Genomic DNA, 27,190 nt, shown 5'->3' on the forward strand with positions numbered 1-27,190 from the left:
AGGTAAACAACACCATATAAGGGAAATGCCAGGAATTGTGTGATCAATGAAGAGTGGTTCATAAATGATTTTAATAAATGTCTGTGTCTTCTTTTTCTACCCATCCTTTCTAAGTGAAGTGCATTCATTTCTTTTATATGTATTTATATGTATTTCCTTTTATATGAATTTTGCTTTTACGGCTGTTTTATATCAGGTTTTAATTTATTTATTTTTTAAAGTAAGTTGCTTTGAAAGACTTCAGAACAAAACGTGTCAGATAAATATAATTAATAATGAATACATGATAGAGAGTAATATTGGAGAGGAAACAGCTTTTAGTAATTCATTGTACCAGCTGCGTTAGTCTTTTGTAGTTACTTTTGTCAGTAATAGAAGCTGTTTGTTCATGTGTTGCAGTGCGCATTGAGTGTCATGCACATATAGTAGAGAGGAGGTTGACCTTTTTGGGGGAACATCTCCCCCTCAAAAACTAAGTCTTTGACCTTTTTAAAATTTTTACAGCATTTTTCTTAAAAAAAAAAATTGTCCTAGTTGCCATATGTCCAGGTTTCACCAGACATTTTGCCAATTTGGCAAAAATCCACCCGGACGCCATTTTGACAGTCTGATCTGAAAAACCTGGACGTATGGCAGCCCTAAGCTAGTGGCTTTTTCCCAACTGCATATCCCTGATGCAATATCTTGGACATTTGGCTTCTATTTTTGGTGTTACCGTTCCAGGCTGTTCTTACTGACGGTGACTGAATTGTTTTCTTTGACATTATTGAAAAATTGACATTATAGGCAAAATAATTCTCCTTTCTATTGCACGCTTGGTCACTCTTTCACAGATTGCGCACGTGGATTCTCTAATATGCAGTCAAGCAGTGATTGATGGTGGATGGTAACATACAATCCTGAGCAGACTTCACCACCAAACAGGCATCAATTCACAGAATATGCTCTGCATATATTGCAAGTGCCTTGATTTTCAATATTTTTAAAAGCAAAAATGTGTGTATGCGTGTCTACATCACCACAGATACATCAGTTGGAATGCAGGCCCATCACATCCCTCTGTACTCAGTTAAAATTAGTACTGAATTCCACAGGCCTAAATTCAACAGATCTTTCTTCCCTCCACGGTCCCTCATACCCCATACATTGCTGTGCCAAGGAGGATGTGCCCACATTACCACTCCAGGCCTCATGGCTTTGTGAAGATGAGTTGGGCAGGCTGCAAACAGAGGTCTTGCCCCACTTTACACATTCAAAGCCTTGAAGGGACAGGTCTGAGGAAGCTTTCCCTTACCTTAAAAGATGCCACCGGGTGCTCATCAAATTTGTTGCTGCTTTCAGTATTGTCCTCTTTGAACCCATGCTGCACCTACCACCGTAGGCCTTGCTTGGCTGAAGGACGGATGTCTTGAGAGTGTAGGTTGGCAGGTGCTGTGTGGGTCCAAGGGGCCTCTCCCTCAGGCAAGCATAGCCTGGGTGAAGAAAACCTCACCAGCTGTTCTGCCAATCTGGGCCAGCAGGTTACAAAATCCCACACAGCCCCTTTAACTTGTGCATCGTGCAACCCATCCTGCGTCCCTGGAAGGCGGGTGGGTTGCTGAGCTGAGGAGCAGAGAGACCATTGGGAGGCAGAGGAGAGACTTTTCACTAACCCACCTTCTCCACTCCTTCACCCGGCACACCAATTTTGCACCCTGCATTTTCTCTTCCTTTTTCCAGGGGGTTGGGTACAAAGATGCTGCCCCAGCCATTCAGCAGAGCAGGGACCTCAGTGAATAGTGATGTTCTATAGAAGCCTTTGCTGGTCTGGTGCCCTCTAGATGTGCTGGCTTTGGTTACAGGAGTTAGAGTCGAAGGACATCTGGAGGTCACCGTGTTGGTCAAGACGGTTCTATAACCGACAGCCTATATACGCAGGGAGATCATGCAGCAGAGTCCTTCTGGAACTGAGTTGCTTTTCCGGCTGAGATTTGCCAAGCCCTGCTATGGTTTCAGGAGTTTGGCCAAAGGCTGTTTGTTTAGGACAGCCTCCAGTTGAAAACCACGTATCCTCTCATTATGAATACATTACAGCTGCTTCCCTTTCTCTGTGTCTTCACACTTTTTTTGTTTTTTAAATTCACTGTTTCTGTTGGTTTTTTATTGGGGGGGGGTGCGGCTCGAGGTTAGTATGTTTTCTTGGTTGATGGCTATATTTTGTGGATTTGGTTTTGCTGCATTTATATCTAATTGTAATTTGGGTTTATTTTTTGAAAGGGAGTGGGATACAAGTTATTAAAGAAGCAAAATAATACTTATTTTACTACCAGAAAGCTCTTTTTAAAAGCCTTAGATAAATAGCTTGCCCTGAAAGGGGCCAAACCTTTGTCTCTCCTTCCATTTTCTTACCTTCTAAGCCCCCTCTGAAACCTAGATAGGGAAATCACTCATCTTTGTTTGGCAGAGTGTAATCCCCACTATGGCAAGCCCTCCGAGGGCCTTCCCTTCAGTGGAAATCACAAGTGGAGAATTATTTTCATACCAGTCTCCATGAAAAGCTGCTCTGCTAGGGGCTGAAGGTGCCCAGGGCCATGACTGCACCTTTGTCCCAATCCCTTGCGACAAGGTAAGCTGTGAGGACTGTCCTGGATAGCTTAGTCTGTAGAGCACGAGACTCTTAATCTCAGGGTTGTGGGTTCGAGCCCCACATTGGGCAAAAGATTTCTGCATTGCAGGGGGTTGGCCTGTATAACCCTTGTGGCCACTTCCAACTATGATTCTATGCCCTGGTTACAGAAAAGGCCGCAGGAAGAATAAATTCTAGGAAGCCTTGGAGCAGGGGAAGGTACTATGTGTGGCTCCCAGGATTGGAACAAGCATGGCCCTGCTTCCTTTACTTGTAGCATGCTTTAAGGAGGAATGTGCTTGACCCAATTCTGTTCTCAAGCATTTGATCTGGGACGCTCATCATTGCAGGGGTCGGTCATTGAATCTATAGAGATCTCAAAGCTAGAAAACTGTGTTCCTGAATTATACTGTCCATGGACAAGGGGTTTTGATATACAGTGGTACCTCGGGTTACAGATGCTTCAGGTTACATACGCTTCAGGTTACAGACTCCGCTAACCCAGAAATAGTACCTCGGGTTAAGAACTTTGCTTCAGGATGAGAACAGAAATCGTGCGGTGGCGGCGCGGTGGCAGCAGGAGGCCCCATTAGCTAAAGTGGTATCTTAGGTTAAGAACAGTTTCAGGTTAAGAACGGACCTCCAGAACGAATTAAGTACCTAACCCGAGGTACCACTGTATTTAAACTTGCAACTCCCACCCAGTCCCCATATCCTAAGATGGTACAGTCCAGGTCTGAATTCTGTCTGGAGTTTACACATGGAAGCTATAGCTCTGTGGTTATCTTTGTATTTTATTCTGCTTCCCGTTACCAAATGAACAGAGTTCCATTTGCAACATATAGCGCTGAGTGTTAATGTCTGGAGGCAAATGAGAAAACAATTGTTAGATTTCTCCTTGGAATAAAGTGCAGTCTCTTGCCCCCTCATGTCAAAGTCACTGTTGTGTCTTCAAAGAGATTATTGTCACGTTGTTTGTCTGAAGTCAATGACAAATTTATTATTTTCTCCCTCCTCAGCTATACATAATCCTGTCAATGTCTGTCTCTTGCAGTGAAAAAGAAAAGAAATTGGCACAAACATGACACTGGTCAAACTACAGAAGTCAAACCTGTTCAGAATGGGAGTCAGGTATTCATCAAGGAACTTCGAAGTCGAACATTCCCCAGGTAGGTTGTTAAATGGTGCCAATGTTTGGGCTATTATCAGCAGACCATACTCTGGGAAAAAATGTGCTTAGAAGGTGATTCTTTTCCCTCCAACATGTTTTCCTCTGTAGATTTATGTGGGCAATAATCCAAGAGACCTTGAGCTAATTGCTCTCTGCATGATATCTTGCAGAGACACATTGAAATCTACAAGCCCTTCACCCAAATTTTCACCCTACTTGTTGAAGAATTCAAGACTGTGAAGTCTGCAACGTTTGCCTGATTTGTATCCACCATGCTTCATAATATCTGGAATTGATCCACAGCACTTAGTGGAAGAAGTATAGGCTCTGGGCAGAACAAAATGTGTAAAAAATGGGTTGCTTCCATACTAGAGGCTACTGTAATTCGGCAGTAAGCTTCAAGCAGAATTAAAATTGCAGTTTGTCTTATTATTAAGATGTTTTTTATGCTATCACCAATGGGACTATTATGGTGTCTCCACTTAATACCATACTAACTATGATTATCCAGCGATGTCCAAGCCCAAACTTTTGCTTGCTTACAAGTAAGTTTTATTCAGTACAGGTACAGTGGTACCTTGGTTGTTGAACTTAATCCATTCCGGGAGTCCGTCCAACTCCTGGAACCATTTGAAAACCAAGGCGCAGCTTCCGATTGGCCACAGGAGCTTCCTGCACTCATTCGGAAGCCGCAGAAGTCATGTTGGACGTTTGGTTTCCAAAGAACGTTTGAAAACCGGAACACTTACTTCCAGGTTTTTGGCATTCGGGAGCCAAAACGTTTGAGAACTAGGCTGTTCGAAAACCAAGGTATGACAGCACAGGGCTTCTGTGGCTTCTGATTGGCTGCTGGAGCTTCCTGCAACCAATCGGAAGCCACGCTTTGGTTTTAGAACATTTTGGAAGTTGAACAGACTTCCAGAATGGATTCCATTCGACTTCCAAGGTATGACTGTATAGGGAAGGCACACATGGCATTGGGAATGCAGTCCCTTCAGTGTGTGGAGGCCCCTTCACAAGGGTAACCCATGAAGGGGACAGAAGTATCTTAGAATCAATGTATGGCAAAACAGCTTTAAAATGGGGATATTAAATGATAGATTCCTCAGTGCAAACTCCTGATTTATACTCAGTATTGTTAGACAGATAAGAAAAACCTGCCCTGAAGGAACCTCTGGCTCCTCTCTAATCAGTGTTGACTAAGAAATAGGAAAAGAGCATCAGGATTACTTAGTGCAAACCCAGGGTAAACAAGTTCACTAATTAAATTAACAAACCCACCGCTAGTGCAAAGTTCCGCTTCAAAATTGAAGCAATAAGAAACTATTTTTTAAAAATTCCCTGCCTCTAGGAGACCAATATGGAGGATTTGCTTTCACCAACATGGTGGTCTTGCTCATCTGTTTCTTAAACTTTTGTTTGCATCTTCATTGGCTGCCACGTGAAAGGCACTGGTGTCCTGAAAACGAGATGTAGTTCAAAGCAAGCACAGAAGAGGGCAGCCATGCATTATCCTAAAAACTTTTTGGTTCGTTATAGATTCAAGGATCTGTTATGTTTGCAATCAAATATCATTTGTTACTCTACCCTTCCAAAAACATATCATTTTATATATGCACCAGAAAATACATGAATACTAAATATCTTGTCTGCTGGGAAGACCCGTATCCCAGTGTTTTAAGATATCTCATTTCCCCCAGATGCATTTCAGAACCACAGATGACAAAGACTATGTTCAGCCAGTAAGCATACTAATAACAGCAACCTAGACACAAGGGACCCCGGCACATGCAATTTCCAAAGCACCAGGCACCAAGTGTCCAGGGACTCTGAAAAACTACACATCCCAGGACCCTTTGCTGCCTTGCACATGCTCCAAAGCTTAGTTTGCATTCTGAATCGGAGAAGAGTTTCTCGGGGAAACGAGGACTGGTCATTATGCAGCTAAGCAATGTTACAAGTGGGAGAAACCTGTATCTCATGCCACAGTTAAAAACAAACTTTGGTGGCATCACTAGATGTGCTCATAACAGAAATACAAATGATTCTTTTAAAGTTCTTCATATTTGTCTGGCTGCTTGATTGAATTACTCAAGACTTAGAGAGGCTCATAGACCAGTGGTGTCTTAACAAGGAGAGCCATGCATTGATCTGCAGCCTGCTTCATCAGTAATAAAGGAAAAGAAAATACGGACTGGGTGTGAAAGTCTTTTAATTTTTGAATTATTCTTTCTTTTGTTTCGAATTTTTAGTGCTGAAGACGTGGTAATAAAACTGACTGGAAGCCAACTAACAGTTGAATATTTGGAAGAAAATGGATTCACAGAGCCTATCCTCATCCCAAAGAAGGACGGCTTGGGCTTATCTGTACCTGCACCGACGTTTTATGTTAGTGATGTTGAAAACTATGTTGGTACGTATTTGTTTTTGAGTTCAGAACCTGCTTCACGGAGAGCGCCTTGAGGGGAGGTTCTCTCAGGTAGTTCTCCAGTGTGGGAAAACATGTAAACATCCTCACAAAGCACTAGTGGCTTGGATGGCCAGTCTTCTGAACACAGGAACATAGGAAGTTGCCTTAGACTGCGTCAGAGTGTTGGTCCATCTAGCCCAGTGTTGTCTACAGTGGCTGGCAGTGGCCTTCCAGAGCTTCAGGCAGGAAGCTATCCCAGGAGGTGCCATGGATTGAACCTGGATGCTGTCCCTGTGAGCTACAGCCCTCTCTGCCTCCCAGCCATATGATCACATTAATCAGTCTTCAGCCCAAACTTAAGTCAAACTTCACTGTTTCCCCCAACTCCCTGCAGCTGCTGTTTCCCCCCATGCCTCATTTGCTGCACAATCTTCTCTTTCAGGCCCAAATGACAGTCCTTAATGGCTGCCCTCTTAACTTGGATTTGGCCCATTCTTAGATAAAGAGAAGGGTGCAAAGGTAAAGGTGCATGTACAGAACACCATCACACTATGGGTTAGCATAAATAACTAAGTGTTGCAGCTGCTGACCAATCCCTGGACATGCAGCTGATAGAAGAACAAGCTGATATGGTCAAGGATAGCAAATGGGGGGGGGGGGAGTAATTTGTGAAATACAAATGGCAGACAGGATGCTTCTGGGTAAAGTTCTACATGTGAATCCTGGTTTTCCCATGGCAAACTTAGCCATCCATCCCAAGTTCACCTTCTCCTGTGCAGATGGTGTTTTTGCACATCCTGATTGTCCCACATAGTCCCAAGTTGAACTGAAGTGGTTTTTATTAGCCACATTTGACTGTAAAGAACTGAACAGATTTATTTTCAAAAGCCAGTACAGTAGTACCTCGGGTTACATACACTTCAGGTTACAGATTCCGCTAACCCAGAAATAGTACCTCGGGTTAAGAACTTTGCTTCAGGATGAGAACAGAAATTGTGCTCCGGCGGAGCAGCAGCAGGAGGAGGCCCCATTAGCTAAAGTGGTGCTTCAGGTTAAGAACAGTTTCAGGTTAAGAACAGACCTCCGGAACGAATTAAGTACTTAACCCGAGGTACCACTGTACTAGAATCTGTTGGATAATGACTTCATACAGTTTTATCCCCTGCTTATTTATAAATTATTTTGAATACTTTGAAAGCAGAAGATGTGATGTAAAAGGTTGTATGGATCAAACAAGGCATTTTAAAAAAGGAAAAAAAATACATTTGAAAATCCAAGTGTATAACTAAAACGCTGGTGTGAAAACAAGTAAAAGAGACAAATAATGCCATTCCTTCCTGAATGATCAGTAATATCCTAGACTGAAGCCTTTTCTCAATCAGTTGGCCTAGAGATAGTATGGTGTTCTGCCCAAGGGCAGCCGTTCTTTGTGATTCAGAGGTGACAAGCACACTCTGGGGAGGAAGGCTCCTCACTTTATTCCTGTACAGTACAAATCAGCATACAATGCACATGGCTAGCCTGTTTCTGAGCATAAAGCACAGGACTGGACTGCATAAAGCATATCCAAGCATAAATTGCGCAATAAGCCTAAACACAGCCTAATAAGCCAAATTTGCAGATATGCATACAGGTTAGTACAGCAAGAAACATAAAGACCAGCGGGGTAAAGCTACATACTCCAGCCCCCCATTTGTGCCCAATCATAGCTCATGGGATGCCAGGCAAAGCTAGCCTGCAGGAAGTCTAATTCCTGCACCTGGTTTCTATAAAGCACAAGGCATGAAACAGCACACAGTGCCTAACTTAGCCTTATGCTTGGCTATTAATCTATCAGGCCAGATCCTACTGCTTTCATCCCTTCAGACTTAAGGTCACCAGTGGGAAGCATCTCTGTTGGCTCTGGGTTCTTCCCTCCCAGTTCTGCATCCGGGTGTCAGGGTGTGTAGCTGTGTAGAAGTGTGTTCCTTTCACAAACTCCTTGGCTTCCTCTTCTATAGTGTTGCACTGTGCCGACAAGGCTGACTGGCATATGGGTCATGCACCTATAGCATTCCTGGAGAAAGGGGAGTTTGACTGTAGATATCCCCTTGGCTTTAAAATGAAAGCAACAGTGTGTGTGTGCCAAACTCTCGTCTTATCTACGCGAGATAACCACCTGGCATTTTCAGGCTTTGATCCTCCCTGTTAGTGTGCTGTTTTTCTTACTTTACCAGCCATGTTGACATTCTGCTATTTTCCACTGAATAAATGCTGAATACACAGATTCATATTGAATCCTACAAGCATGGGGTAAATATAGCAAGCAACACAACTTCCAGGCCTGTTCAGGCCTTATCCCGAGGCATCAGGGGAAATATTGACAACATCGCACTATCTTCTTGTGCTACAAAGGACTTCCATGATGTGAGAATACACATGGTTCCAGCAAAGGAACACTGAAGAGCTAAAGCAGGGCTTGTCCAGACAGCTTCAATTTTGAGGAATACTTTGTGATACCTCAGTGGGGACAGCTGCCTTGTAGATGTATTTAAATTTTTTTTCCTGCAGCAATGCTTTGCAGGAGGGGATCGTATATGCAGATACACTGATATACCTCAGCAGTGTTTTCACTTTAAAGGTGAAAGCTTGTATGCATTTCATCCTTGGATGTGGCTTTAATTTCAACTTGGGAATTTTAAGAAAAATAAATAGACTAGAGAAATTTTACCAAGGATCACTTTCTGAACATTTTCTGTAGGGCAGTTTGCAGCCTTTTAACACTGGCCACGATGCAAGAGATGTTGTACTATCTCTAAAAGAACAGGCCTGCAGTCTGGAGGTACTATGTGTTCCATCTCTGTCCAACAGGTGGTTCGCGATCTACTGGTCGATCGTGGGGGTGTTTGTTGTGGATCATGGTATGAAGCTCCTTATTGATCCCCTAAAAAAGCTCAACAACTCTGGTCAATTCTTCCCTCCAAAAACTCAACAACTCTTGGCAATGATAGTGGGTAGATCATTGCCAGTTTTTTTATACTGGGAGTAGATCGCAGTCTCTTGGAAGTTGACCGTGCCTGGAATAGACCACCCGATTGACTTCCATGACTAGGAGTGCTTTCTACTTGCTCCTCCTGGCACGAAATAGCCTGACCGCAGTAGTTCGTGCGCTGATAACCTCAAGACTTGATTATTGTAACACACTTTATGTAGCATCTTTGTATCTGATCTGGAAAATGCAGCTAGCGCAGAATGTTGTGGCCAGACTGCTCACAGGAGCAGGCTATTGGAAACATGTTATTGCTCTTCTGAAATCTGAGATTTGCCAATTTGCTACCAGGTCAGGTTTAAGGTTCTTGTGTGTTAGTTCACAAAGCACCAAGCAGCTTGGGTCCAAGGTACCTTAAGGACCGTTGGATCCCTGATGTTTCATCTTGATCACTGAGATCTTCTGATAGGGCACTTATTGTGGTTCCCCATACCCCCGAGGTTACTAGGGACCAAGCCTTTAGTGTGGCAGGCCCTGCCACTGAAGGCTCTGCAGGAATCATCCTTGTCTTCCTTTAGAGACGTCATTTGAAAACAATGTTATTTAGCCAGGCCTTGGAAATGTGAGTTTTCTTTTAACCAGTGGAGGTTTTGACTGATGTTTTTATTGTTGTAGTTCTTGCGTGGTGTGCATTGCCTTGTATTTTCATACAAAAGTTTGGCTTACAGATATTTAAATAAATAAATAAATAAATAAATAAATAACAAACCTTGGAGTGGCTCACAAGCTTTCCATCGATCTATCATCTCTATCTATCTATCTATCTATCATCTATCTATCTATCTATCTATCATCTATCATCTATCATCTATATCTATCTGTCTATCTGTCTATCTATCTATCTATCTATCATCTATCTATCTATCATCTATCTATCTATCTATCTATCTATCATCTATCTATCTATCTATCTATCATCTATCTATCTATCATCTATCTATCTCTATCATCTATCTATCATCTGTCATCTATCTATCATCTATCTATCTATCTATCTATCTATCTATCTATCTATCATCTATCTATCTATCTATCATCTATCATCAGCACAGTTTCACAGAAAGACGGTATGAACCATTTTCTCCTCAGGCACACCCTGTGGTGACAACCCACCATGCCCTTTGAGTTCCACCTCGGCCCACAACTCATATTGGCTCCAGTTTGACATTCTCATTTTCCTTGGTGTTTTTTCCCCTTTCAGGACCAGAAAGGAGTGTTGATGTCACCGATGTCACCAAACAGAAGGACTGCAAGATGAAGCTAAAGGAATTTGTTGATTACTATTACAGCACTAACAGAAAAAGAGTCCTCAATGTAATTAACTTGGAGTTTTCAGATACAAGGTAAGATAGAACGACAGGCTTGCCTTATTCCTGGGGTGGGCAGGTGTGTTGTTGGACTTCAATTCCTTCAGCCTCAACCAGCATAATGAATGGTCAGGGGGAATGACAGATGTAGTTGAACAGGATTTGAAGGGTCACCGTTTTCTCATCCCTGCCTTACTGCACAGATTCTGAATATTCCCCAGCATATTTAGCATTATTTTTTCTAGAGCATTAACAAAGACAATTCCTCAGTAATCCACCTATGTCTTATGTAATGATTGAATCAATGGTTTGGCCTTCCTCTACAGATTATGAAATTGCTTCCAGACGCATTATTCAACTGTGTTTCAGTTTGCTGAATTTTTTTTCTGTGGGCAATGTTTGTGGGCGACTGATGAATATATGATTTGCTGAACCATGTAATTTAAACCTCTTTTTTCTTGTAGGACTTCTGGGCAATCTACATAGACATAAAAAGATTATTACGGGGCAGGAGAATGCTCCTTTATAAACAGAGAAAATGATGAGCTCTGGCAAAAATAAAATAAACAATGGTTGTTTTAGAAGAGAATTCCATCTTATTGGACAAGAGAAAGGAGTGATAATTAATGCAGATTATAGAAAGGCTGAAGGATAATTGCAAGATCATTTCTTTTGTAGTATCCATAGCTCTCTAGGCTGTATTTATTGTTTTAATAATGTAACCCCCTTCCTTCCACACAAAGGATCAAAAGCAATTTCAAAGCTCTGTGATTATAGGTATTTTTCATTAGGTATTTTTTTACAGCTTTCCCTCTATCTGCTGAAAGAATAACGATGGGAAGCATTTTATTCTTGAGGATCGTTGAAACAATCCTCACATGCTGCTGATTTAATCATCAGCCAGGAAATATTGTAGTGCTCGACAAAGAGCATGGCATTTTAACAGGCTCCAAAGTTCTGCCTTGACACGAAGTGTAAATGATACGTACATTTACAACGGGAAAATTTTAGTTTTAAGGTCCCACACAAGAGGTGCTTAAAAAGAAGAATATATAATACAGATGTTCAGTATTCAGGAAGCATTCAGAAAAAAAACTGATAATACTGTTTGCTCTTACATTTACATGTTTAAGGGGTAATAAACATTTTGGCAAATCAGTTTCGATATTGGCTATAACAGGTTTATTGAGAGAGAGAGAGAGAGAGAGAGAGAGAATGGAGCAGTACCACTAACAGTCAAATTCTATGCATGTCTACTCAGAAATGAGCTCCATTGATGAAAAGGGGGGGTGACTTCCAGGTAAAGTAATCTTTTAGCCTAAAATAATCTTTCTCAGATTTGATTAATCAAACCAAACAAACTCAGTCCATATGAGTTCTTCGAGCCCATTTACCTCATGCTCCTCCCGCCCTCAGTAAAAAGTTCTAATTTTTTTTTTCTATACTTCTGCAAACTTGAGGTTTTCCAAGGTTATTGATTCATCCTTCTTGTGTGTGTGAGAGGGATACCATTTTGCAATATGGCTACATGAGAACTAGTACTTTTGAGAATTGAAATCACTATCATGAAATTTCCCCATGAACAGGAGACTGACAGAGATTAGCCCTAATGCTGACTTTAAGCTAATTCCAGTCTTATTTGCTTTATATTTTAAACAGAATGTCCAGTTTTGTGGAGTCTCCTGATATAGTGAAGAAACTTTCTTGGGCGGAAAATTATTGGCCTGATGATGCTTTGCTGGCAAAACCCAAAGTGACCAAATACTGCCTGATCTGCGTGAAAGACAGCTACACAGATTTTCACATAGATTCTGGTGGAGCTTCTGCCTGGTACCATGTCCTGAAAGTAAGATGCTTTATTCCATATTTGATCATGCACCATTCCATAGTAATTCCTCTCTTTTCTTGAATATCCCATTTCATCTCTGCTGCTAAAGTATTTGACTTAGAAATACATATTAAGGACTTTCAGAAACAAACAGCGGTTTTTGACATGTAGTTTGGGCAGTCGTTTTGCAAATGCTTCCTCAAACATCTAGTATAAGACCAAAAAGCATGACCTTTCTTTCTCTTTTTAATTGTTTTTATTAAAGATTTTCTTGGGTTACAGAAGTGTATACATATTCTCCACTTTCAGATTATAAAGTCCTTTTTTACAGATATTGTGGGGGATGAGAAAGGGGGTAGATTTTGTGTCAGGGTTACGTTTCTGTATGAGGTATATAACATATACAGTTTGAGAGAGAAGCATAGCTAAACTATGGATTTTACTCCTGTGGGATGCAATGTTAGTCATCTTGGATTCCTTTAAAAGAGAATTAGGCAAATTCATGGAAGATAAGGCTATCATTGGATACGTGCCACAATGGCAATGTTCTGCTTCCACTCTCAGAGGCGATATGCCTCTGAATACCACTTTATGGAACTCACAAGTGCAGAGAGCACTCTCGTACTCAGGTCCTGTTTGCAGGATTCCCATAGCAACCTGGTTGGCCGCTGTGAGAAAAGGATGTTAGCCTAATGGGCCTTTGGTCAGAGCCAGCAGGTCCCTTGTCATGTTCTTATAGCTTCAATATGTACATGTATATTTGCTCCCTGAACCATAGTTCTGCCAGTACAGTGGTGCTTATAACTTGCCTTTTCCCACTGAACCGTTAAATTGTAGAATTGTAGCATTGAAGGGGATCCATCTAGTCTAACCCCCTGCAAGGCAGGAATCTCAACATGCGGTCCCCATCCAACTTGAAACCACACTGGAACCTGCTTAGCTTTGCAAATATGCTAGCATTTTTTATTGCTGCGCCACTGGGAGGTGCTTGGAATGGGTTCTTTCACCTCTGAGGCGAGGCTGGAGGGATTCCAAAATCAGAGCACAAGGCTCGTTCCATATTTCCTCACTGGACCATGATTTTATATTATTACTGCACTGTGTCTTGGCAAAGAGTCAGTCATCTTGCGCTATAGGAAAGCTTTCCTCGTGTGATTTCTATGTTTATATCCTCAGAAATACAAACAGCCACAAACTAACAAACTTTTCACATAAACACAATTCTGGTTTTAATACCGCTGTCTCTACAAACTTGTCAAACTATTTTTGTGCAATATTTTGAACTCACGTGCTTAAGGTGGACAGCATGTTTTTACAGAATAAAAGCCAGGAACAACCTGCTTCTGTTAACTTATTTTGGTGACAGGCAAAATAAGGTTGTGTCACTGTATCTGACAGAGGACCCCATTGTAATTCGAAGGATGTGTTATAAACTTGTTTGCTTTGTTAGTTAAATTTAGGCCTTGTCTTTCCATGTCCAGTGCAGCTAATGGCAGTATACAATGCATATCGGAGAAAGTCAGTTTAAATATAATAAGTAATAACAAGGAGGGCAGTTAAAAACAGAGCATACAAAACAACAACAACCAACAGTGGTCATTTAAAACCAGGGTTGCCTCATAAGCAGCAAAGGAGATGACTCATGTCAGCAGGCCAAAGGCCTGTCCAAACAGGAAAGCTTTTGCCAACTCACATCCACACCATATGTTCAAAGCACTCTTTAAGTGTCATGGCTTCCTCCAAAGAATCATGGGAACTGTAGTTTGTTAAGGGTAAAGAGTGTTGTTAGGGGGGCCACTAGGGGCGCATTGGAAGATGGCTGACAATAACATCTCTCCGACCCACAAGGGGTAATTAGGAGGCTGTGATGGGAGTAAATAGCCTCCCTACCCCCCCCAAGATTGGGGGGGGGCTGCCGTTGCCTGCTGTGCCCTATATCACCCCCGAATTTGTGGGGATGGGGGCACTAGGCAGAATGCCCTCCTGTGGATCTCGGTGCTCCTGGACGCTGTCTCTGATCCGTGCCACTAGCTGCAAGAACTTCAAAAGGAATAATTAGGAAGAAGCGAATGCACATATTTCAAGGAAGGAGGGGGAGTAAAGACTGCTAACTGAAGAGTTATCTGATAAACAAGACGAGTCGGAGGAACAAGAATCAATCATGAGAAGATATGCCAAGACTCGGTATGGCAAAGGGACTGGATGGGGGAGGGGGGAAAAACTTTCCTTTCTTTCCTCTATGTGATTAAACAAGAATCCCCCCCCTCACAAGTCAGAAATGCCATTTTAATGACTTAAGCTGTGGATTTATGTCTGTGTGGAGATAAATTTTCTAACCAAAGCATGTTTTAAGAAGACCATGGAAGGTTTAAGAGCTCTGGAATGACACAGTTAAAAATACCGTCGCCATATTGGCAAGCTCTGTCGGAGGACTTGAGTCTGGGAGGAGGAAAAGAGCTGTTTTTATATTATGGGTGAGACTCCTCAGTGGGACTTAAGAACGACAGATCCTGAGATTAATGATGGAAAGAGCGATGTTATTTATGAAAGTGATGATATATGGAAACCATCTCGATAGGATTGGGCGAACGGAAAAATCCACACAGGATATACCGTATTTTTTGCTCTATAAGACTCACATTTTCACTCCTAAAAAGTAAGGGGAAATGTGTGTGCGTCTTATGGAGTGAATGCAGGCTGTGCAGCTATCCCAAAAGCCAGAACAGCAAGAGGGATCGCTGCTTTCGCTGCGCAGTGATCCCTCTTGCTGTTCTGGCTTCTGAGATTCAGAATATTTTTTTTCTTGTTTTCCTCCTCCAAAAACGAGGTGCGTCTTGTGGTCTGGTGCGTCTTATAGAGCGAAAAATACGGTAATTGGTGTTTTTCTGCTTAAGGAGATTATCAGAAGAGATCTTAAAGAAAAAATAAAAAATATACGAACAAGATGAGATGTGGAAACAGCAAGACAAGATTGGATAGAATTATGAACTTTATTTGGACTGATTTGGATATGAACGCAGTAGCAAGAAGATGATCGGAATCCCCCTTCGGATCTTGAAATATGAGTCCCCTCAACAAAAATTTAAAATTTGGCTTTGTAATTCGGAATTTATGTGATGTGATTTGATTGGTCGGTTAATTTTTTTTTTTTAAAGAGTGTTGTTAGGAGATCATAAACAACCTACAGCTCCCAGGATTCTTTGGGGAAAAACAGGGACTGTTAAAGTGGCATGAGAACTCTTTAAATGTACGGTGTTGCATGTGACTGAAAGGCTAGCATTGAAGGGCTTAAATTGTAACGATTAAACGGAAGTGAGTTCCCGAGCCTGTTCTCAACAACTGAAAAGGCCCACAAACCATTCTTTAGCTGTTGGTGGAACAGATATATTTCTGTAGACATACTACATAGTATTATTTGAGCATGATAATCAAAACATCTCTTCTTTCCATTACAGGGAGAAAAAATATTTTATCTCATCAAACCAACCTCTGCAAACATTTCCCTCTATGAACGGTGGCAGTCAGCGGCAAATAACAGCGAAATGTTTTTCGCTGACCAAGTGGATAAATGCTACAAATGCACAGTTAAACAAGGACAAACACTTTTTATCCCATCAGGTGAGGATGCTGTGTTGAACGCATTTGTTAGCTTGAGTTTTGTAATAATAATAATAATAATAATAATAATAATAATAATAATAATAATAATAATAATATATTTATACCCTGTCCATCTGACTGGGTTTCCCCTATGAGACATGAAATGATATAAAGTTCTGCCATTTACACACGCATTCTGTAGAATGAGAAGCCAGTAAACTTTCAAATGTTGGTTAAATGGCCCCATGCAACCAATACACCCACCCACACACCCCAAATGAGTTTGTGACTGGAATGCTTCAATCTGGGCTTGGAGAAGCAACACCTACCCATGAGGCTGTACTCAGCAGTTTGGAATTTTATACAGGGTTGGCCTGCAGCAACTCAGGAGTAGCTGGCGTGATGGGGCAGTTGCCTTGCCATCACCTATCCAATACCAGTGTTAGGCATTTATGTCAGTGCAGCCCCAAACTCACCATCACCCTGTCCTACTTCTGCACTATCTCAATAAGTGGCAGCTGTATCACTCTTGAATTGTATGCAGTTGTATGTAATTCTGCCTAATATACACATTTTTGTTTTGCATAGCACAGTTTCCCCGACGTAGTGCATTTTAGTATATTATTTTCACTTATAGAAATATTTTTCTGGAGACTTTCCCTTAGTTGTGTGCACTTTTTGTACACATTACTGGGCTGGAGAACCGCGTTGTAAAAGTTGTAGAGGTGCATGGGGGGGACTACAGCACGATGGAGGAAGTGAAGAAAGTACCTCTTCAGGAGCTAAACCTGTTCTGCAAGTACAGTGGTGCCCCGCAAGACGAATGCCTCGGAAGACGAAAAACTCGCAAGACGAAAGAGTTTTTCGTTTTCTGTGGTGCTTCGCAAGACGGATTTCCCTATGGGCTTGCTTCGCAAGACGAAACATCTTGCACCTTTTTTTTTAAAACCGCCAATGCATTCCTATGGGAAACCGTCAATACACATTGGTGCTTCGCAAGACGAAAAAACTCGTAGAACGAAAAAACTCGCAGAACGAATTAATTTCGTCTTGCGAGGCACCACTGTATAATGTCAGCACTGGAAGCCCCCTTGAAGTTTTGGTGACTCTCCAAGAGAAAGGAATTTCAACTACAGTGGTACCTTGGTTCTCAAACTTAATCCATTCCAGAAGTCCGTTTCAAAACCAAGGCATGCTTTCCCCATAGAAAGTAATGCAAAACAAATTAATCCGTTCCAGACTTTTAAAAACAACCCCTCAAACAGCAGTTTAACATTAATTTTACTAACAAGACCATTGATCCATGAAATGAAAGCAATAATCAATGTACTGTACTATAAACTAAATAGGACCATATTGTAGATGATAAAAATCAAAATTATTATTTTTTCTTACCTGCACTGATGATAGTCATTGTTTGGATGGGGGGCTTTTATCCATTACCACTGTCACACAATCAATCAATCAATCAATCAATCAATAGCTGAACTGGGTTCCACACAATCACAAAAACAAATTAACCAAAAGAGACTCAAAAACAAAAACGGAATATAAATAGCAAAAACAAAAGTGCCAAACTTAATCCATTCCGGAAGTCTGTTTGACTTACAAAATGTTCGAAAACCAAGGCGTAGCTTCTGATTGGTGCAAATGCCCCGGAAACAATAGCCGACAGCCACATCTGACGTTCGGCTTCCGAAAAACTTTCAAAAACTGCAACACTTACTTTCGGGTTTTCGGCATTTGAGAACAAAGGCATTTGGGAACCAAGGTACCACTGTATATATGAGAAAAGAAATGTGAATGAGCAGCAGACTATAAACATTTAAGAAGCTAGTGATTATACTTCTGCTTTTTTAAAGCTGAAATGTTTCCCCTTCTGTCTTTTCCAGGATGGATTTATGCAACTTTAACTCCTGTTGACTGCTTAGCCTTTGCAGGACATTTTCTACATAGCCTAAGTGTAGAGATGCAGATGAGGTAAGAAGTTCATATTTATCTCAATTTGATAATATTCTGATGAGATGTGCATTTTGTTAGGTCTGCAACAAAGAGTGCCACTAGCTTAGTTAGAAAATATTTTCTTTCCTGATTAAAATAATAGAAAATAAACAAACATTAATTCCCGCAGTTGTTGTTATGATTATAAAGCATACTTACATATTTGTAAGCATAACTCTGTCTTTAAAAAATCAATAAACCTCATAAGCAGGGCTTTTTTTCAGCCGGAACTCATCAGAACTCAGTTCTGGTACCTCTCAGGCAGGCGCTATTGCCATTATAAGATTACCAGGGAGGCGTTCATGGTGAGTTCCAGCACCTCTTTTTCTAGAAAAATAGCACTGCTTATAAGACCCATGTAACTGCCCACTTCCATTGTCCTAGACTCTGTTCCATAAATGTCTTAAATCTATTCAAAATTATTGTTTATAGTAGTTGTCGGCGTAATTAACTGTAATTAGGCATACGAAGAATGGGTATTTTAGAATGCAGTCCTATACAATTACCTGGGAATAAGTCCCATTGAACTATATAGGACTTAGTTCTAACTATGCATGCTTTTGTTTTAATATGTTTAATATGGTATATTAATTATGTAAATTCCTATTGTGAATCACCCTGAGATGTATTTGTATGAAGAGCAAAAAGTAAGCATGTAAATTCATAAATTGCACTAATGTTAAAAATGTGACATTGTGTAACACTTTTGGCTGCATATTTTTGCAGTTTGTCAATTGTTTTCCAAGGAACAGTGTGGGATTTTGTGATAGTTAATTCAGCAAATGCTATGTAAAAAGCTCTTCTGTTTCACATTATGCTGGTCATTTTCATAGCAGCTGAGGATTTATGACAGCTTGGATGATAAGAAGCACCTGTAAACCACAGTCATACAACAGTTGTGTCATGGTCAATACTAGGAGATACTTTTCTTTTTGGTTTAGAAAGCTTCCTGTAAACTGTTCAACTGAAACACTTTTTTTTTTTTACTATGCATCATAGAGCATATGAAGTTGAAAGACGATTAAAAATTGTCAGCTTAACCCAGTTTCCTAACTTTGAAACGGCATGTTGGTACACAGGAAGACACCTGCTAGAGTCATTTAAAGGTAAATAAAAGCATTTAGTGTGTTTCTTGCTTTCCATTGTTTGCCATGCTAAGTATAAACAAAAATGATCTAGCTATTTTAAAAAAGAGTAAACCTCCTATGGGTTTTGGAAAAAAGATTTTCAATAATGAGATAGTCAGATTTCAATAAAGTAACTTTTTAAAAAGCAGCAACATGCATTTGATATTGATGGCACTAATACAAATTTGATTTTTATGAAGGATTTTAATTTGTAATCCAAGTTTACAACTCTACAGGGGACTCTTGTGGAGTCAATTATCCACCAAAATGCTAACAAGCACATTTCACAACAAAGATGCTGAGAGTCAAAAGTGGTCTTCCTTGCAAAAAGTGAATGTGCAGTACTCTAGAAATACATTCTGGCTGGCAAATCCTGTAATTTAAATTAATTGTCTATTACATTCAGAACAAAGCCTTTAGATACCACTCTGCTGGAAGTGTTTCCTTTTGATCGTATCCTCCTTGAGGTGACCAATCTTCTTGAGATCTTCCCTATGTGACCTTCATCATCCTTCCGATCCTACACCCTACACATTTTCCTGGAAATTTATCTTCCCAAGTCAATTTCTTTAGCCTCCTTTTGGTTGCATTCTCCTGGAGGTTATTTACTTACCTGGTGGAAACCTGCTTGTCCTTCATTTTAATGCTGCTGTCATGGCATTGTTACATACTGACCTTCTTGGAGCTAGCCTTTGCCTTGATCACACTCTCCTGGAGTTGACCCCCTCAAACTTTCTTTTGATCACACCTTTCCAGGGTAGAAAAGAAAATCGTTACTGAAAGTCTAATGTGCTAACTTAGCTGCTGTATCAACATAGAGGGGACTAGTCAATGACAGTGTTTCTGCCTAATAATTTCCTCAGAGAATTTCCAATTGATTTGCCTGTTCCCTGTCCCAGGATCTTACACATTCATTGTTCCCGCTATTCTGGCGTCTAATTGTTTCATTGAAATACCACAGTAAAATTGATGCCCTTATTACAGAAGAATACAAGAGTTCAGGTTGGTTAAACGGTGCCAAATACTGCACAGAGACCTTGAACACAATACATCCATGCCCTGTAATCTTTGTAAAGTGCCATTTTCTTTTGTAGTGTACTTGTGGAAAAGTACTATGTGTCTTAGCCCTGACAATGTAGCAAAATCTGATATCTAATTAAGGCATGTTACACTTAAAATAAACATGCCACAGGTCAGCCATCTACTGGATAAAGTCAAATGCTGACTAATTCCTAACTACTCTGATATTGGAACTTTGTGTATACTGCTTTGAACTTTTTCAGAACAGGGTGTAAACATGAGGTAGACTTGTATTACCATCACTGGACAGAGAAAAGAAAGTACTTCACCATGCAACTCACAGTTAAATTACAGAACTTGCTCCCACAGGAGGCAGCAATAGCTTTAAAAAAGAATTAGACAAATTCGTGGAAGACAGAGTTATTGATGACTACTAATCATTATTGTTTTGCTCTGCTTCCACAGTTGCAGGTAGCAGTGCTTCTATTTATCCCATGTCGGAGACAGCCCTATGTATCTGGAATTGTAATATTATGAACGTATAAATCCATTTTTTGTGGACAAATATATCTACTAATTTTAATTTGACACCACATTTGAAATCCATTGCCAAATCTCAAAATAAACGAGCAGATTTCAAGTTGAAAATTCACCTGTTCTGAAATTTCAGATTCTAAAGTTTGGAACTGTTGATTTTATGACCATACAAATTCATACTTACAGCATGCTTTTCAGACTGTCCACTTGCTTTTAGATTGCCCGTTCATAAAACAAAGAATGTACCTTTTTCATTTGGAAAATGTGTGTGAACAGAAATTGATCACCTTTATTGAATGGCCGTTGTCTTCTCTGCTTTGCTTAGGATTGCACAAAGCTGGGAAGCAGCCTCCTTCTCATTTAGTCCAGGGAGCAAAGATCCTCAATGGCGCTTTCCGGTCATGGACTAAAAAGCAGGTGGGTTTACGTGGCTGCAAAAAGAAAAAAAGGGGGGGAAAGGATGGGGCAACAGGGAGAGAGATGTCTGCAAATAACAGAGGCAATAATCTGAGAAATTCAAAACAATAGCCTGAGAAATCCAATAGAACGAATGGTTTCATATACAAGGCTTTCAATGAAACAAAACATTTTGCACCCTGCACTATTAAACAAGCTCATTAAGCTTTGTTCAAAGAGATATGTGAGCAACTAAAATCCTGCTTGATGTGTTCAGCTACTGTTTATGTGTAGCAGAGAAAAGAAGCAGAAAACGGGGACTGTCTGTATCATTTATATATTTATTATATAAATATATATACTTGGTTCTCCTCCCTCCCGTTTATCCTCACAACGAGGCTGGGAGGTAGGTTAGGCTGAGAGAGAGGGGGCTGGTCTATGGATTGTGCCAGTATCCCTGCATGCCTGAGAAAATATGGGAAAGACCCCCGTATGTCCTGTCTGTGCATGGACACAGCACAGGAAGGTAAAGAGAGCTGCTGTGAGAATACAGGGAAGCCAGAGGAGGATTAGCAAAGAGCACCAGAAGACAGAAAGCTAATGTGCTTCCTTGGGAAGATTTCGGGGGTGATTTCATACCAAAGTGTTGCCTCGATGATATCTCATCTCTAGATTAGGATAAATTGCACACTGCCCTGGATAAGAATGAAGAAAGGGGGGTTGGATCCGGAGTTCTGCAACGGGGGTTCTGTGAATGAAGGGTTGGAGACCCTCCAGAACAACATGGGAGATGGCACAAGGGCTGTAGGGGAAGGGATGGGGAAGCGTCCATTGGGCCGAACCTCTTCCCATTAATGGAAGAAGCCCTTCAATGCATGACATGCAGATTCACGAAGCATGACATGCAGATTCACGAAGTATTCCATATATAGTATATTAACTTTTTAAAAAAAATAAAATAATTAAAATAAGAGTACCTTTGGATCCAGCCTGAGCTTTGAACTGAAGTGCTCAATAACATTAGCCAGTGCTTTTTTTCCCCCTTAAAAAAATGTCTAGGGGTACTCTCATTTTGACTCAAGAAAATCACCATTTTATAGTTCAAATCAGGAAAAATAAATACAGTAAACGGACAAAAGTACAAAGATTCACAAAATGTTTAGGGGTATGTGTACCCTTGCGTCCCTCCAGAAAAAAAAAGCACTGATGTTAGCCTTGCATAATTTTAACAATGCGAAATTATAAGCTCTCTTGATGCACATTTGAGCCTTTTTATTTGGCTTTATTCTGCTCTAGGCATTAATAGACCATGAAGATGAACTCCCAGAACATTTTAAACCCGCACAACTTATTAAGGATCTTGCCAAAGAAATAAGATTAAGTGAGGTTGGTATTCTTTCTTGAATATACACTTCTTGCATTTCTGTATAAAATGTCAACTAATTGATTTCTGTGTTTCTAAAGGGTAGTTTACTAATATTAATTTGTATCCTACATTTCCATGTGTATGGTCAACAATCTTCATGGAAGATACAACAGCCACAGGTTTAAATTTGAAGGTCTCGTGCATTTTAGACCACATCCCTCCTTCCTAAAAAGGAAGCTTAAACTTTATTCACAATGTTAAGCCTCAAAAGTATAATAGCCAGGTAAATACGGCTTGCTGGATCTAATGCACACAGGAGGCCTTTTAAAAAGTCTCTCCATGTTCTTTCACATAATTGGGTTTTCTATAGCTTCATATGCACCATACATTTAAAGCATCATACCACTTTAAGCAGTCATGGCTTCCCTCAAGGAATCCTGAGAACTATAATTTGGTTAAGGGAGCTGAGAGTTGTTAGGAGATCTCTCAGAGAGCTACCATTTTCAGAGGTTTTAACTGTCAGTTCCTCTCCTAGGGAACTCTGGAAATTATAGTGCTCTGTGAGGGGAATAACCATCTCTGAACAACTCACACCCTTAACAAACCACAGTTCCCAGGATTCTTTGGCAGAAACCATGACTGTTAAAGCAGTACAGTGGTACCTTGGTTTATGAACTTCATCTGTTCCAGAAGTCCATTCTTAAACCAAAGTGTTCTTAAACTAAGGTGTGCTTTCCCGTAGCAGTGGGGGACTCAATTTACAAATGGGACACACTCAACAGGAAGCGAAACATGTTCTGCTTCCAAGGCAAAGTTCACAAACCAAAACATCTACTTCCGGGTTTGCAGCGTTCTTAATCCAAGTTCTTCATAAACTAAGCTGTTCTTAAACCAGGGTACCACTGTATATAAGTGTGCTTTGAAAGTATGGTACAGATTTGGCCTATATCTGAAGCCCATCTTAAAACGACGATACATTTACTGAGATTGGACTTGGTTCGGCATGTTATGGTAGCAGCCAAAAACCGTGATGAAAGGGAAGGTGATGTTTTTATTGTATCAATCTGTATGTGATCTTTTTTTATATATATAAATATTTTATTATGTTTTACATGAAAAGTAAAAACAACATACAATAAACAACAGACAAAACAGAAAAAGTACACAATTGCACAAACATAAAACACCAAAACAACAAAAATAAAAACAATTTTATCTTTATAATAGCCTTGCATTAACTTATTTCTCTGACTTCCCCAAACCTCCCTTCCCTGTATTCCAAATCATACAATTGAACAACAAATCCCTTCCCTCTGTCTTGTATGTGATCTTTTATATGTATATGTTTTAATTCTACTAAAGCTTAATTGTTAAAATAAAATATTTAAAAAAAATGTGTGACAAAATAAGCATGTCTTAAAATGACCTTTAAATGTCATCAATGGCGGGGGATAATCTGATCTCAGTTAGGAGGCAATTCCATAGAAATGCAGCCATCACTGAGAAGCCCTATCAAAAATATCAGTCATCTAACTTCCAGGGAACTTCCAGGGAACTATAGTGAACTTCCAGGGAAGTATTGCCCATTTGGTTTAGGAGACATTCTATACATTAATATGGCAGACACATGAAATCCATCCAAATGGAAATGACTTGCTGTTCAATGGACAAATTGAAGCTGCATGTCTTTCTAGTGCCTCACTCTGTTATTCTGAAATGGATAAATAAAGCAACTGGTTAGAGAACTTAAATAAGGAATAAGAAATGAGGGAATGGTTAATGGCTTCAGAACAAGTTAGGATATTAAGCCAGCTTGGAAACCATAGCTTCATATCCTGGCTTGTTTCAAAGGAATCTACCATAGTTCCATAGCCAGTACATGATAAGAAGCTGTAGTTAATGAAGGACTTCCTGATTTGTTCACCCAATCTCATTAAGAGGCTGTATGCAAGGCCAAATGTCTTGTTTGCATCTTGGCTTCTTAAACTGAAGTGCAATCATCTGAACATGGCCAATTTATTGGCCATCTGAACATGGCCAAGGATCAGGGCTAATGAGTTCAGCTCTGCCTTTTATTCTGAGTGCAAGGATACCAAGATAGGGGCTACTAAAAATCTATCTGCCTTTCATGGATTCCATGTAGAATATGGATTCTGATGATTATTAAAACGACAGCATTAAATAGGAAATAATGTCTTTTTAATTAGTCACACACTGTTAATTTTTATTGTGCATCTTTTACTGCTACCTTTTACCTTGGGGGACAATGTAATTCTGTTTTGCTTCTCCCATGCGAATTAATTTGAAAGGCATTCTCTTAAAACTGATTAGCATTTTAAACATTTCTTTCTTCGTTTTCTATTGTTTTAGCCAAAAATATATAAAGAGAGAAAAGAATGGGAGAGGCTTTTTGAAAAACGTAAAAACAAGGAACAAGAGAACAAATGAAGCAAATAGTAATTCTCCACATTTAAAATTATAATTAGATGATAATCACGTTCTTCTAATTAAAACAACTTTTCTAAATTATAGAAGTGTGTGACTATATAATAAACTTCTGCAAAGTTTGTATGTGTAGCTGGGACACCCCTTTATGTTTAAATCAATGGTAGTTGTTCGAAGGATAAAAGAAAATAAATATAGGCTGCCGTTGTGATGCTCAGTACAGAAATATTCTTCTGAAAGTCCTGTCAAGCTGACAGAGCCACAAAAAGTAAAAATAGCATGGTACAAACTGCAAATTAAACTAGATAGTGAAAATAGGCATGTTGATTGGTCCTTCTTGAGATGTTCGCCTGTATTTTCCAGTGGAATGGTCAGAACCTATCAGCTCATTTCTCCGTGCTTAGGAATGAGAGAAAAAAATTTCAGACATTACAAGCTCTATGTACAGCTGCCTCCTCAGGGAGTATCTAGTTTGAGTGGATTGCATGTTCTGTAAGCGTAGCTTTGGCTACTTTTTAGACCCAATTCTTTTGTTTGTGGATCTTATTCACCCCCATCCTATGCTCCCTCTCCATTCCCCTTCTCACTTCACACCAGTAAATTAGGAATTTGCAAAGCTTGTGAGAGCTGCAGAGGCCGGATCACATAGTGATCTTTCCATGTGATCTTCTTTTTACATTTTTATTAATTAGATTTATATACCGCTCTTCATCATAAGATCTGAGGGTGGTTCACAAAATAAAATACAGGATAAAAACAAGTAAATAATTACAGTAGTACCTCGGGTTACATATGCTTCAGGTTACATACGCCTCAGGTTACAGACTCCACTAACCCAGAAATAGTACCTCGGGTTAAGAACTTTGCTTCAGGATGAGAACAGAAATCGTGCAGCAGCAGCGCAGTGGCAGCGGGAGGCCCCATTAGCTAAAGTGGTGCTTCAGGTTAAGAACAGTTTCAGGTTAAGAACAGACCTCCAGAACGAATTAAGTACTTAACCCGAGGTACCACTGTACAGTCAAACCTTGGATGTTGAACATAATCCATTCTGGAAGCATTTTTGGCTTCCGAAATATTCGACAACCACTCCTGATTGGTTGTAAGAGCTTCCTGAACTCAAGCGGAAGCCACGTCGGACGTTCGGCTTCCCAAAAAATGCGAAAACCGGTGCATTTACTTCTGGGTTTTTGGCGTTTGGGAGCCAAAACATTCCAAAATGGAGGCATTCGGGAGCTGAGGTTTGACTGTAAAGCAAAACAGCAAAACAATTATCCCCTCTTCACACAAACATATTTAAAAGGCCATAGAATATTAATCAGCCAAAGGCCTGGTTGAAGAGGAATGTTTTTACCTGGCACCTAAAATATATGATGAAGGTGCCCGGAGAACTTCCCTGGGGAGAGCATTCCACAAACAGGGAGCTGCTGCAGAGAAGGGCCGTTTTTGTGTTGCCACCCTCTGGACCTCACGTGGAGGAGTTATATACAAAAAAGGGCCTCAGATAATTTATATGGTTTATATTGTGTTTCCTGGAGTAGTGGGAGATGAAGCCAGAGGGCTAGGAAACTTTTGCCTTTGTAACATGCAAACTGGTCCACACCACAGCCTCAGACCCCCCTAGATTTTCTGCTTGGCAGGGGGTTGGACTCGATGACCCTTGTGGTCTCTTCCAACTCTATGATTCTATGATTCTAGATTGTCAGGAACACAATCAATACTCTGTAGAGATCAAGTATCCTTAAAAAAACACAAGAAAGCAGGCTCTGAGCATGTTTGTGTTTGTCTTTCCCTCAGAATGCCTTGAAAGTCAACAAACCTGAAGTGGGTGCCAATGTGAATGTCGAAGAGGTCAGCCCTGTGGAGAAAGAAGAAATCCCATCACCTGCACCACGGACGCCACCACCGCCTCCGCCACCGCCATCGCCACCGTCGCCACCACCACCAGTTGAAAAAGTCCCTAAGAAAAAGGCCCAAAAAGCAACAAAAACACCCAAGCCACCCAAACTAGCCAAACCACCCAAACCGCCCAAACCCCCTAAGCCACCCAAGCCGCCCAAACCCCCCAAGGTGCCAAAAGTAAAAGGGGAAGGGAAGAAAAAAGGCAAGAAAGCAAAGGAAGTGCCGCTCCCTGCAATTCCGAACTTGGACCTTCTGGAAGCCCACACAAAAGAGGCCCTGACAAAGATTGAAACACCAAAGAAGGGAAAGGTGAGTAGGGTTGTTCCAGCTGTTGAAAAGGGGGTGGCTTAAGGAAGTGTATTGCATTATATGAAGGGAGGTCACAAGTGGTACACATGCAGGGAGCAACAGCAGCAGTGTTGCCCTTGAGGTATTGTGGGTCCCTAACAA

The 27,190-nt window shown here is 40.6% G+C and overlaps 1 protein-coding gene and 1 long non-coding RNA gene across 3 annotated transcripts in view; one reads left to right on the forward strand and one right to left on the reverse strand.

The window, feature by feature from the left end:
• PHF2 (PHD finger protein 2) overlaps positions 1-27,190 on the forward strand; it is a 115,515-nt gene that overhangs the window by 66,188 nt on the left and 22,137 nt on the right. For both annotated transcript variants that reach the window (XM_083420936.1, XM_083420937.1), the window contains exons 3-12: positions 3,660-3,774; positions 6,029-6,189; positions 10,416-10,557; positions 12,181-12,367; positions 15,805-15,967; positions 17,842-17,929; positions 18,950-19,056; positions 20,960-21,051; positions 22,327-22,416; positions 26,636-27,049. In XM_083420936.1, coding sequence (XP_083277062.1) covers positions 3,660-3,774; positions 6,029-6,189; positions 10,416-10,557; positions 12,181-12,367; positions 15,805-15,967; positions 17,842-17,929; positions 18,950-19,056; positions 20,960-21,051; positions 22,327-22,416; positions 26,636-27,049 — 1,559 coding nt within the window. The remainder of the gene's footprint in view (positions 1-3,659; positions 3,775-6,028; positions 6,190-10,415; positions 10,558-12,180; positions 12,368-15,804; positions 15,968-17,841; positions 17,930-18,949; positions 19,057-20,959; positions 21,052-22,326; positions 22,417-26,635; positions 27,050-27,190) is intronic.
• On the reverse strand, positions 19,877-26,766 carry LOC310668700. The gene is made up of 3 exons (XR_014506807.1): positions 26,658-26,766; positions 20,922-21,065; positions 19,877-20,614 (listed from the first exon to the last, which is right to left on the reverse strand). It is a non-coding gene; the product is annotated as an uncharacterized lncRNA (long non-coding RNA).

The sequence above is a fragment of the Podarcis tiliguerta genome (assembly GCF_965153285.1).
Source record: "Podarcis tiliguerta genome assembly, chromosome: 2".
NCBI lineage: Eukaryota > Metazoa > Chordata > Lepidosauria > Squamata > Lacertidae > Podarcis > Podarcis tiliguerta.